Source organism: Corapipo altera, unplaced genomic scaffold (genome assembly GCF_003945725.1).
Source record: "Corapipo altera isolate COAL_440 unplaced genomic scaffold, ASM394572v1 22b, whole genome shotgun sequence".
Lineage (NCBI taxonomy): Eukaryota > Metazoa > Chordata > Aves > Passeriformes > Pipridae > Corapipo > Corapipo altera.
In genome coordinates this window covers 29147738-29160556 of record NW_020884876.1, presented here as the reverse complement: position 1 = coordinate 29160556, position 12819 = coordinate 29147738, and the positions used below count along the sequence as shown (strand labels likewise).

Here is a 12819-nt window from a genome sequence, read left to right as displayed (position 1 = left end):
AAAATGCTTTAAAGTGTTACTTTATAATAGTAACTGTCTCTGGGAGTAATGATGTGAAGGCAGTAGAAGGTTGCTGTGGAAATATATGTCCAGGTAACTTACTTCTTTGTTATGAATTAATGTTAAAGTGTGCTACCTGGCTTGTAAAGATTTTTCATTTCCTCTTTTGCTGTAATTGAGAAAAAGGAAGAGGTTTTAGTTCCAAATGTATGTTTTCAGTATCTGGGCTCCTGGAAATTTTCAGTCTTTCCCATTTGTATTAGTTAACTTACTAAAAAGTAAATAAAAAGTATTGCCACGTTAATGTGGAGTCAGAACTTGGATGTATTAAAAATGGATCTCACTACACATGTAGTTAAATAAGCAGCTCAAGGAAAGAAGTGGATTTTGTTATTCCAGCCTTTCTAGATTTCCCAATTAATTGGTTGCCTTAATGAATGTTTTTACTTCCTCTGTGGTTTTTTCCCCTGTTTCTTCAAAACATATATTTGTCAATCCACAGAGAAAGGAAAATGTTAAATTCGATCAGATGCACAGTTTAATCCTAGTACTGGTCCAGTCATAATGTTACTAGAACATCCAGTGTCTGTGAGTATCTGTGTTTGTAACTAGAAAATTCATGGAGCTTCTGAGCAGTAAAATGTGATTAAATAATAAAGTAAATATGTAATAATATCTGTTTTTTAAACACATAAAACTGCTGTAGGCACTGCTCTAGTAAATTCAAACTTTGAGAAGATGAAGCTTTTCTGTCAGAAGTGATTGCCTTTTTTATGAATTCAATTTTAACTCTAATTACATCAGCAAATTGGGGCACAAGTATCTTATACAAGTGAAGAAATGAGTCTGAATTCTGTTTCCCCCCACCCCTTGTTTGAAGGGTTGAAATAGTGGAGATAAGGGTTACTGAGGTGTTGATGTCTTCCTATTGTTAACTTAATGTAGTAGTGTATGTATCTTGCCTTGAAACAAGTAACAGGAGAACTTGAGAGTCAATTAACTTGAAATTCAGTTTAAACAAATTCTGTTTTATTGAGATACCCACCTGTCTGTAACATTAAAACACACTTTTGTAGATCTTGAGGAATTTGAGTCCAAGATAATTATTTTGTATGGATACAGCTGAAAAATAAAACTGTATCAGTAGCTAGTAAAACATAAATCAGTACAGTAAAGGACTTTACTGATTCTCCTTCCCCTCCTGTGTGCCTTTTCCTGCCTTACCCCACATATTTACAGCTGTTTCATCATGTGCTTTCTCCTATAACCTAAAATAGTATACATACAAACTTGATGAGGATCAACATTTCTGCTTAGTGATGAGTTTCAAATGAAGTATTAAAATCCTTTTTTTTTTTTTTCGTGGTGAAGCATAATGGTGTCAAAGCAGCAAGATATCTTTGCTCAAGCCTGTCTCAGAGATTCCATGTCACACTTGCAAAAATGATTGAGGTACAGAGGGACAAGGATGGGAAAAGCAGAAACTAGTACAATATCGTGTTTGCATCAGGGGAAAGGAAGTCATCTCAGTGTTGTGATCTGCAGTGGAGTTTGCATATTCCTTAATGTTTCTTAAAAAAAAAAATAAAAATTGTTTCTTTGCTGTTGGAAGGGTACTGGTGTTTACAAGAGTTCCTGCAGCTACTCGGTGCTTTGTACCTGTATTTACTGTGCTCTGTATCTGTATCAGGTTTCAGTGACATCCTTCTTGTCGGCCCAGCTGTACTTCATAGTTGGACTGTCTGAGTTCACCCTCTGTTTAAGAGAAAAATAAATTTATAAAGGGATATAACACTAAGGAAATCAACCTCCTGGTGAGAATAGTGCCATACTAAATCTATATCTTAACATCTGTCCATGCATGACTTTTGAATTTATGTGGATATTTGTAGCTGTAAAGCCACTGACGAAAAACATGACTCACCTGTGCAATGTTATTTTGTTTTACAGGAAAAGGCTCAGTGCTTTCAGAAGGCTCTTCCTTCCCAAGCAGATAAATCCACGCAGACAGAACTCGTATGCCATGATGTAAGTAGCTGTATTAAACAGTATTTTTTTTTATCATCTTTGTGGGTTTTCTGTCAGCTGGTTTGCCTCTGCTGCTGTTGTGTCCGTACATTGATTTGGTGATACTAAAATACCTTAGGAAACATGCGAAGATAATTACAACTACCTGCCATCGCACTAATGCCCTGCTAATTTTAGGCTTTACAAAGAGCTGAGAAATAGCATAAATGAATGTGGAGGGTATCTATTAGTGGATTGTAATTTTTTTTTCAGTATTCATTTGCACACTTACTGACACTTTAATTAGGTTATTATGTTTATAATCGCCGTGTGCTGTCCCAACAAGATTTGAATTTTGGAAGATAATGGAGTAAGTACAATTTTGCCAAGTGATCTTAAAATTCTATTTCCTGAAGAGCATCTCTCAGAATTTCTCCTAGAATGTGAATTCATAGTATGTATCCTCATGCAAGAAGGTAGTCAAGGAATATTCCTTAATTGTAGAAATATTTTTTCCCCCAGTTTTTCTAACTACAAGTATTTTTTCTGTGTGATGTTGCTTAAATATATGCAAGAGATTCACTTCTTTACGTGAGCCTCTTGAATAATCTTTGATTAAGAATGCCACTATGTGGAATATTTAGCACAGTTCTATTCTGTGATTTGAGCAGTCTAACAGTAATTCTTGCCAAAAACTGTTCTGCAAAATAAGGCTATGGCTGTGCATTGGTATATGTCAACGTGCTGATTCAAATTTATTAAGAGAATGATGGAATTAAAGCAGGTTTTGTAACTTTCCTCTCAGTATGTTTTGTATCAGTGGAGCATTAAAGTTTTGTCTTCTGAGTCTTTGCATAGTTTTCTTAAAATAGAAACATAAAAGTTTCATGTTCTAATCTGAAAAGTTGTTGAACCAAAGTGTTTTTTTTTCAGACTCTTTTAAGCTGATTCAAACCAGGAGTGCTAACATTTCTTTTTAAATTAAATACATTGAACAAAACCGTAGTTATAATTATTCTCCTTATATCTATTGCTCAACAACTGTGGTTTGTTAGATGGGTTTTTTTGAGTATTTTCTTATTTGGGGCAAATAGATCAGTACTTTACTCAATGTACCCATATGCACTGATTTCGTGGTTTTGGTTTGCTGAATATGAACCCTTTACTGAAATTCTGAGGTGTGTATATATTACTGGTGAAAATGACATAATATTCAAAAATAATTGAAAACATTTTCGTGTGTTGCAATTATATATCCATTTCTTCTGTGAGTAATTATCCTTAACAACTGCTTTCTTATATCTTGGATGTCAAATAAAAGCTTCCACTAAAAATGTTAAAAAGCAATATGTAAGATTTGGGGGGGTTTTGTGTTGGTTTGTTTGGGTTTGGTTTGGTTTGTTTTTTTAACAGGTATGACTTAAGCATTTGATTGTTCTCTCCCAAATCAAATATGTGGTACTCATACTGGAGAGATTCCTGCTGTTAGCAGATTGTATCTTTTTTCCCTTTTTCCAGTCTGTGTTCTCTTGGAGTCTGAGAGAGGAGGTGTCCTATCAGTAAAATAAAAAATAAAATTAGAACTCCCTCTCCCAAACAGGTACAGGTTTCTGGCTGAGATCTGAGTATTAAACATAATAATAACAACAGTAAGTCAAGTAAATCCTTTTCTTTAGCAGCGTCCTCTTCAACATTAGCAGAATGCATTTTTTAAACTTTCCTGGTTAAAATGTCTCTTACTTTGTCATGGTTGCAATAATATATTTTTTTTAAATAGGCTGTTGCAATGCAAGAACAAAAGGAAATGTGGAATGTTTTTCTATGGAATAACGCCTCACCTGTATTTATCTGGTACAGAGTATTTGTGCAAATTCCATTTCAGGGAATTGATTGCAGAGAAATTTGAATTAATATGCAGGAATAAGACAACCCTGCTATCATCACCGTGAAGGGAATTGAGTGAAGAAGGATGTGCAAATAAATAGTATAAACACTTTTTGTAATATTGTTAAAACTTTTTACTCTTTTATTTTTTGGATTGTGCAGCTTTTCTTCAGAGAATAGCTATTAATGATCGGTTCAACTGTGTTTCTGTGGAAACTAAGAGGCAATTACGTTTGTATTCTTTGCTTTTGTATGAGATTTTAAAGATCAAGTTGTAACTGTGGCAAGTAGTATCTGTTCATCATTTTATTCAGGATGTCAGTAAATGTGTATAACTACAAGAACATTGTGCTATTATGAAATAAGATTCAATAGAAAAACATAAAACAGACCAGAGAATACAAGATATATTTTTCACTCCATTAGTCGCACATTCTGAGAAGAGTATACATTGAATACTTAAGATCTAGTTTAAGAGGTAAGCAGAAAATTTAAGTTCATTTCATCATCGTTACAGAGTTGCTGCTTTAATTAAAAAACAAAAAAAAAAACAACAAAAAACAACCAACCAAAAAAATAACCCTCATGTTTTTTATTTTTCCTTAATTCAACTTTAGAAGTGAATAGTAGTTAGGAATTTGCGTAGCGTTATTTCATACATGTGGTACTAATGTTGATATACACTTCATAGTATAATATTTCAGAAATGCTTAAGATAGTGCCATTGTGAATGGCTTGTTTTATATTCTCGTATATTTGTTCGTTTCATTGTATAATCTTAAAAGTTGCATATTTTGCATTGCAAAAAACTGAGACAGGTTAGCCCCAAAATAAAGCAATGCTTGGGGTTTTTTGACTTCTGGACAATGTCTCCAGTAGTTAAGAGACTATTCTTTAGCCTTGGAATTCATTTAGATGTGTCATTAAAAGTAAATGGAAGTTCTGACTTTGACTTAGATGAGGAATTAATCCTTTTGTCCATAGGGTGTACAGTAATGAAATAAAGCTGGAGGCTAATCTATATTTAAGAAGGAATGGGTGAAGAAATGAGGAAGTGCAGTGTTTCAAAGGGAAGAAATGTTCTTGTTTCTGTGGAGCTGCTCTGATGAAACTTAAACAGTATTAAGTGAATGTTTATGTGTTTGAGAGGTGATGGAATTTAATATATTGTATTTTATGTTAGCAGCTATAACATAATTACAGTCAGATTCTGGCTATCAAGATGGTCAGTAATGTTTGGATCATGCAATCTGCAATACCTTTAAATTGCTGGATAATACTTCTGATAGATTTCTCTGTTTTTTTCCCATACAGCACACTGAGATTTTTCAACTGAAATTGCTTTACAGTACTGTATTAGTAAGCAAGTGGAAGATAAAGTCTGTAGCAGTAAAGATAATGTTTCTCATAAAGAACTGTTTGAACTGGAAAGCACACTGTTTAATGTTTTTTCTGTATTAAAATGATCTAATAGAAACTTAATTATGGAATTAAAACATAAAGTTTAAAATTATTTTTTATAAGGATGAAAGAGGTCTTCCATGATGAGAAATGCTACTGTGTTCTTAAGTAATTAACATGACCACTTTGCTGCTTGAGTAGATTGAAAGTAAAATACCAAACCAACTACCCTATGTATTCAATGGAAGACATTAGAAAGTAATCAGGGTTTCTTAGAAGGCTTTGTACTGCAGAATGTGAAGGGATCTTCATCTTGTGATAGTCCTAAATTTATTCTGTTTTCCAATATGTGTACTGAGAATCATTTAAAACACACTAGGAGTCTTGCATAAAGAGCTATGTGCACAACAGATTGATGTCAAGGCTGCTAAATAATAAATTATTAATGTGTCTTCAATAATCAATGCTAGTTTAACCTCCTTCACCTTTCTGTGCTTGCAGAGTCTTATTTTATTGAGAGATCAAGGCATAATTTCTTCCATGTCAGTCAGGTTGCTGGAATGGACTGAAAGATGAATAGATACAGTCAACTAGCATTGGGACTGATTACAAGATCATGTTAAGGGATACAACTCTAATAATGGCTTCTAGCTGAATAAGTAGTCCAAAGTATCATGCAGGCATCACACAAGCACATTGTAGCATGTGCCACTGCTAATGCATTTTCATTAAAATGTGTCTCAGAAGCGGCATTAAACAATCACAGTACACTTCTCATTTCTGTTACCAAAAGAAGTCCAACTCAGCACCACTTTGTCAGTTTTTATCAGTCTTCAGATGGAAAAGTTTGTACTTAATTTTATTCTCCACAGAGTAGAAATTCTGAAGAACTGACATGATTTCTGCAGAGTCTTTTCTGTGCTTGCCTTGTGCTGTTATTACAGCTTTCACATCTGAGAACTCTTTGTTCTTTGTCTTTCATACTGAGAGTAAAGCTGATGTAAACAGGTTTTGGACTGGTCCTAAACTCATTCCATATTTAATGAGAGTTTTTTCCAGTTTAGTGATCCCTACGTTTTGTATGATGCTTCTAAAGTCTTAGACAACAGACTTGTGTGGCATTGCTCGCAATCTGCTACAGTTTGATTTGCATTGCTACAGACAAAAATTACCTTTCCTTGGTGATCACCAGCATTGTGTTTGTAACAGTGCTCTGTGATATACCAGAAGGCACTGACTTTTATCACCTGCACAATCATGCAGTATTAAAATCCATACTGATACATATTTTAGGGTAATTGTTCTGTAGCTTGCTGTGAATTGCCTTGGACATTGTGCCTCCCTTACCCTCTTAAAGCCTGGGTACTACTTTTTCCAGAGCCTCTGAGTTTCACTGGGAGGGAGTGGAAGATATGGAGGTGGATGCTCTAACTGTTCCCCTCCACCTCCCTTCTATGCTCCTTATCCTCCCTGTCAGCCAGCCAGCATAGCTTATGGATGCTGTGAAGGGACTGTGTTGCATTGTCCTCTACTTTAGGAGGGCAGGGGAATAGAATACTGAAGTACTTGAACTTCTTGAACTTTCAAGTTTAATCTAAATACTTTCCTGCCCACAGTACTGCGTAGTTTGTTGCAGTGTGAAATGAGTTGTATTTTGCCACTTAAACTAGAAAATGCATCCTGCTTCTGCTTCCCCTCCTCGTCTTGGAGACTGATGTCCATCTGCTATTGCATCTTACCACTAGATTATTTTTCTCCATTTATTTCTTATTTTCTCTCAGTTTATTTTCTAATGTATACAGTGAAATAATGCAATCTTATGCATAATATACCTTTGTCAAATGGAATTTTTTAAAAAATACCTCTAGAAATCAAACAAGCTGTTAACTATTTTGATATTTGCTTTGGTTGTGTGTCTATGTACCTATTCATATTTAGATATCCAAGTTGTTCTTGACATGCTACATCCTTGCCTACAACTTCCTATAGAAATCATTTTCTCTTCTTATGTGCAGTTTCCTTTCTTTTAATATACAATTTCAAAATACCATTTTAAAATCCACATATGTTTTAAGGTGTCCTACTTATGCAAATTGTCAAACTCTTCATCCATTAATAGTGAAATGTTATGCTGAAACTTTTTTTGGTTTTAATGATTGCCTTCCACCAACCCTGACCAAACACACGCTTCCCCATCAAACCCCTACGTACTTGGTGTTTGAATTCCATTCAACCATGAGATATTGAAGATGAAAGATTTGTTACACCTACTCACAATGGGGATAAACAGTTCAAGTTACTGGTGCTGAACTTGCCAGAGGACACATGTGCTGAGGGTTTGGTGTCTGTCATGCTGTGCAAAAAGTGATACAGGTTTTCACATAAAGAAACTTCAAAAGTAACTGGGTTCTGGGACAGAAACTGAGGCTTGCCATATGGAAAAGACAGGCTTCTACTAACCACGTTACTTCTGTGGCAGATTATCAGTAGGTTATTATGCATTTAATTTTACCACCTTTAGGAGTGAAGAACAATAAAATTTGTGTTCCGTGTGGTGTGTAGTTGGTATGAATGATCTTCAGTTTTGATTTGTGGCATGCAAGTTGTTTTCTGGATGCTTGTGTAAATAAACTGTGTACTGCTTCAATATTTGTAGTAGTATGTGGTTTGAGGATATAATAGCTGTTTCCTTGTAGACCCAAACTTAATATAATGCTGTAGTCTCTGTATCTCTAAAACACTGTTTTCCTGTAACATACTCTTTATAAACAGAGCAGTGTTCTTCTTGCCTGTTAAGTTTTCCATCTTTCTACTTATTCTACATTTTTCTGTCTTAAACTTCTTTTGTCTTGATATCTGCAGTTATGCTGCTGCTATCTTGCTTTTAAAGTGCAATAAAATATGAGGTATATAGAAATATTGACCAAGCTTACTGTCACTAACCTTTGCTTAGGTGTCTTGGCATGGGGGAGAGAAGAAAGGGAAGAAGCAAAAAAAGGGTGTTTAGTTATTACTACTTATTAATCCTAGAAGTTTTTGTTTGTTTGTTTTGTTGGGTTTTTTTAAGACATAGCTTTTCCCACTTTTTCTGCTTTAGCTCCATCACTGTGTGCCTGTTATAGTTCTCCAGAAGTTTACTTTTTCACTTTATATCCGTAAACTATAACCATTTTGTCTCATTTCTTGTTTTACTTTAATTTCTGTACTGTACTTAGGAGTATGACTTACCGGCATTTTATTGCAGTAGTGTATTTTTAGTGTGTTATAGTTACATTGTTTCTATCATAAAGATGCTACCAGACAGTTCATGACATCTCTCAGCATGAAATAAATGAGAGTTAGCCCTAGAATTAATAGCATGTTCTTGCTGTATCCACTCTGACCTGTTACTCTAAGGAGAGAAAGAAATAGGATACTGAAAAACAAGATGTTTCAATAGTTTTTTTTTCGATTGAAATTAAAAAGACATCCTTGTTCCACCAGGTTATACCTTGCTGACTCATGCATTATGCTGAACACTAACAGTGTCCTGTTTGTAAGACTGGAAAATAGCAGCACTGAAGCCTTTTCAGTGTTGTTGAAAAGAGTGAAGTGGGAATTTAGTGAAGTGTGCTCAAAAACTGTCAAAATTCTAAAAAATAGTAAGATTTTGCAATAACCTTTGAATATATTTTCCTAAAAATGAGAAAAATTTTGTTTCACCTTGAAGAAAAGATCAACAAAGAAAATTGAAAAATGAGATATGGATAACCACTGCATTATAGGACATATGTATGGGTTTTGTTGTCTTAGTACATTTGGAGTGTTTTTTAATACAAGATGATCTGCTGACACAGTGGAAGTGGTTTATATTGTATGTAGGTTTCCTTTATTAGCATAGACTAGCTCACTCTGGTGACCTTTTTCTAGTACAAACATGGCATCTCTTGTACGTAACTGTTTTCTAACTAGAACCGTGTCATACACAAGCTGATGACTCATATTTCTGGTTTTGTCTGCCTTGTCACTTAATTCGTTGATATGTTGATGATTAGTGTGAAAGAAGCTTTATTATTACACGGTGCCTGCATGACTGCATACAGCAGAAACAATCATTTTTCATTTAACCTTGTGTTGCCATCAAACCATGCATTACTAAGATTTCATTTCATTTCTTCTTTTTTCTTTTTTTCTTTTGTTTGTTTGTTTGTTTGTTTTTAAAGGCCCTGTGGAACTCTTCATGTTCTGAAGGCTTAGTTTACAAACCTATCAGCATCTCATTGGTTCCATCATTATTAAATTAAAAAACAACATCTGGACACTCTGCACTTATGGATTTAATTAAATTCTGCTGTATATGAAATGAACTGCAAGTCACCATTGCTGGCAAAATTCTACTACTTATCGTAACATTTGTATTATGAACAGTCAAACCCCTTTTTTTGGCAATATCTTTATTATTAAATGTATCTACGAATAAATTATTAGTAAGCCATCACAAAGTTATTATCTGAAATAAAAATTGTTCTTACCATTTTGTGCATTCAGTCATCCATTGGTGATTCACTGTAACTAAGAAAATCTTTTGCTGATGCTTGTCTCAGAGATTGAAAAAAGTGTCTTTAACATCTGGAAACCTGAGGAAAACATTACTTTTTAAAACATGTATTTTTTTCTTCCAGTAGCAATACTTTTGCACCAGTTGTGAATACAGGGTCAGGACCTTTCAGTATGTGGTCTATCTGATGAATGTTCATAATGATATATATAATTCTTATGTGGGACTCAAGAGACATTTCTGTAGTGTATTAGGTAAGCTTTTACAAGGCCAGAATTTACCCATCTTTATCCCGGGAAGTAGGAGAGCTGATCCTAAAAACGCACACTGATTTTTTTTTTTAATCCATTGGAATAATGGCTTTACTTTCTTTCTAATTTTCCTGCAGCTTCTAAGAGACATTGCTAAGACAACATTAATGTGAGCAAAGTAAATGTTGTGTTTGCTGGACATGACTGTGCTACTTGAGTTGATAGTAGTTGTTGTCCAGAGAGAGTGGGGTGGGGAAGGGTAATTCCTAGTTCATGGCATTATTAAGCAAGAAACCATGAGCAAACAGTGAAGTTCACCACAAACCCTGTCACTACTGTTAGTTGCTTAAGTGTAACCTTACCCAGGAATGGCTTAATTCACCTGAGGATGTACTCTACACCCACCCTTACCAGGTAAGATAAGAAGGTGCTTGTGCCAGCAGTATTCTTTAACCTTTCCTGCTAATACTTTTTCTTACTAAAAAGATACAATACTTGAATCTTATTCTTCTGCCATTTCAATCAGGCCTCATAGTATGTAGTAAGAACATTTACTCAACTGGAGCAACTGTTAGGCACCTGTACCTTTAATTTCAAAAGAGGACATACTGCACTAATTTAAAAAAAACATTTCTGCAGTTTTTCTTAAATGGAGCTGAACTGAAAATAAAAGCATTCAGCTAAATATTCATTCAGGATCTTTAAACTGAATGAACCTTCTTCATAGGTGATGTTGCATTATGTTGTCTGAAATTCTCTACCACTTAACATAGTGTTATTGTTTATCAGTCTTATATCATCTTTTCTTCTTTGATCATAACGGTCATCTTTGGCATCCTCTCTTGCCCTTTTGATCAGGCTGCCTGAAACTTCTTTACAGGTTTAATTGTGTAGTTCTTACTGTGGTTGTTGGAAGTATCTTGTAAAACCAATTAGTAGCAAATGCATAATTTAAAGAAACTATAGAAACGAGCATGTGCATGTTATCTTTTTGAACTTAACCTGTTGCCATTCTTCCTTCTCTTCCTTGGTCTAGAAAATCCTTTTTGTAATCATTGATGAGCACAGAAATGTCTACCTCTTGCTGCTGTTATGGTGACAAGTTCTATTCAGACTTCAGGGAAACACAATCAACACTTTATATACATAAGCAAGACCTTAATGCTAGTTTAATTAAAGTCTTAACAGTCTGAGCAAAGATTTCTTAAAAATTATTGTTGCAGTACAGAGTGATACTAGCACATCTAGTTGGAAAAAAAAATAAATTAAATGTACATAATGTTCCCAGTACCTGTCTCTTTCGTTGATGTATTGATCACTCTTGCACAGACTCTTGTGATCTGGAGTCCAATGGCTTCTGGTCAGTTGTGGGAGTGGGAGCATTACAGTAAATCTGCTATCACAACTCCTTGGAAGGAGTCTGATAATAATGTTGATTTCTTTCTCCTCATTCTGGAATCTAGGTGGGATCTTTCTAATATGTTTGTTAATGTGTTGTACACCTTACTCTTTATCATTGGTTGCAAGTTTATGTGATACCTCTGTTATCCTTAAAAATGGTTTTACCATACTCCAAAGATTTCTTTCCTTTGATGGTGAGTAACTTCATAGTCCTGGAGCTCTAAAACCTGAACAGCTGGTGCAAAAAGGTGATAGTAACCTCGTCATTAGATAACTGCCCTTTAGAGCTTAAGTAAAATATCCTACAAATATCCAGAAATAAAATATTCTGTAAATATCCAGGCAGACCAGGCAAAACCAAATCTTGATGCCTGTGTCGTTAGCTTGATCCAAAGCCTGCAGCTTGTTCCAAGCAATGGCAGCACCATGTTAACAGAGATACAATGCTAAAACAGTATTGGCAAAATACTTTGTTCTCATTCTCGCATTGGCATTTAACAAGTACAGGAGTTTGTTATTTTAACTAGCACACATTGTTTTTCTCTATTTGATGCATTTCAAGTGATACCAGATAACCTGAGTTTGCTTTCAGTACTTTCCTCCAGGGACTTGTGAATGTGCGAGTGCAAGGCTGTTTCACACAGCACAGGAGGGGGAAAAGTAGAAATTGAGGACTGAGAAGTAACAAAGGTGCAAAAATGTTACAGCTAGAGCAAATATTCTGTGGTAAATGTTGGAGAGACTGAGAAGGAACATGAGTGATTTTAAGAGGAGTCAGATTATAAGCACTCAGAAGGGAAGACGAGTCTCAAAAAGCCTGGGGTAGGATAGAGAGGCAGAAAGGTTACATTCTGCTTGAATTGAAGGGAGATTTTTTTTTTCAGTCAGTGTTTTTTTTTGTTTGCCTTTTTCTTTTAATTTGATCTTCTGAAGCAATTTCGATATGAAAACACACAGAACAGTGTGAATACTGACATGGAAAGTATTCTGCTGTACTTCAGTAAGCATTTGGGCCAATAAAGAATTCCTGTAGCTTACAATGTTTACAAAAGGTGTTGAAATAATTTGTAACATAATCATTGAGGCTGTTCGTGGACATAAATGCTGTGTGCATAGTGGGCATAGGTGAAAGAGCTGGAAATTTTGGTTTTCATGTGTAGATAGGACATCAATGGCTTACTTCTGGAGCTGAGTTTACCCAGTGTTGACCAGTAGTTTTTAGGTATATTTACAGTATTTGGTCAGTTAGATGATAGTTTAAACTGTTCAGGATGCTTTAGACTTTTATGTAAGTGTTAAAAGTTAGGAGGACAAAGCCAACATATAATATGTGAGATC

At 34.9% G+C, this 12819-nt stretch overlaps 1 protein-coding gene across 6 annotated transcripts in view; it reads left to right on the top strand.

Annotated features, from left to right (window-relative positions):
• The window catches only part of CCSER1 (coiled-coil serine rich protein 1), a 572831-nt gene that overhangs the window by 326898 nt on the left and 233114 nt on the right, over window positions 1-12819 (top strand). For 4 of the 6 annotated variants that reach the window (XR_003526446.1, XM_027636005.1, XM_027636006.1 and 1 more), the window contains exon 8: window positions 1951-2028. Coding sequence is in view for 5 of the 6 variants with exons in the window: in XM_027636005.1 (XP_027491806.1) it covers window positions 1951-2028 (78 nt within the window). In the remaining variant the exon portion in view is untranslated. Of the gene's footprint in view, window positions 1-1950; window positions 2029-4875; window positions 5204-9494; window positions 9788-12819 lie in introns of those variants that run through there. The other 2 variants (XM_027636007.1, XM_027636009.1) reach the window with 2 other exon arrangements.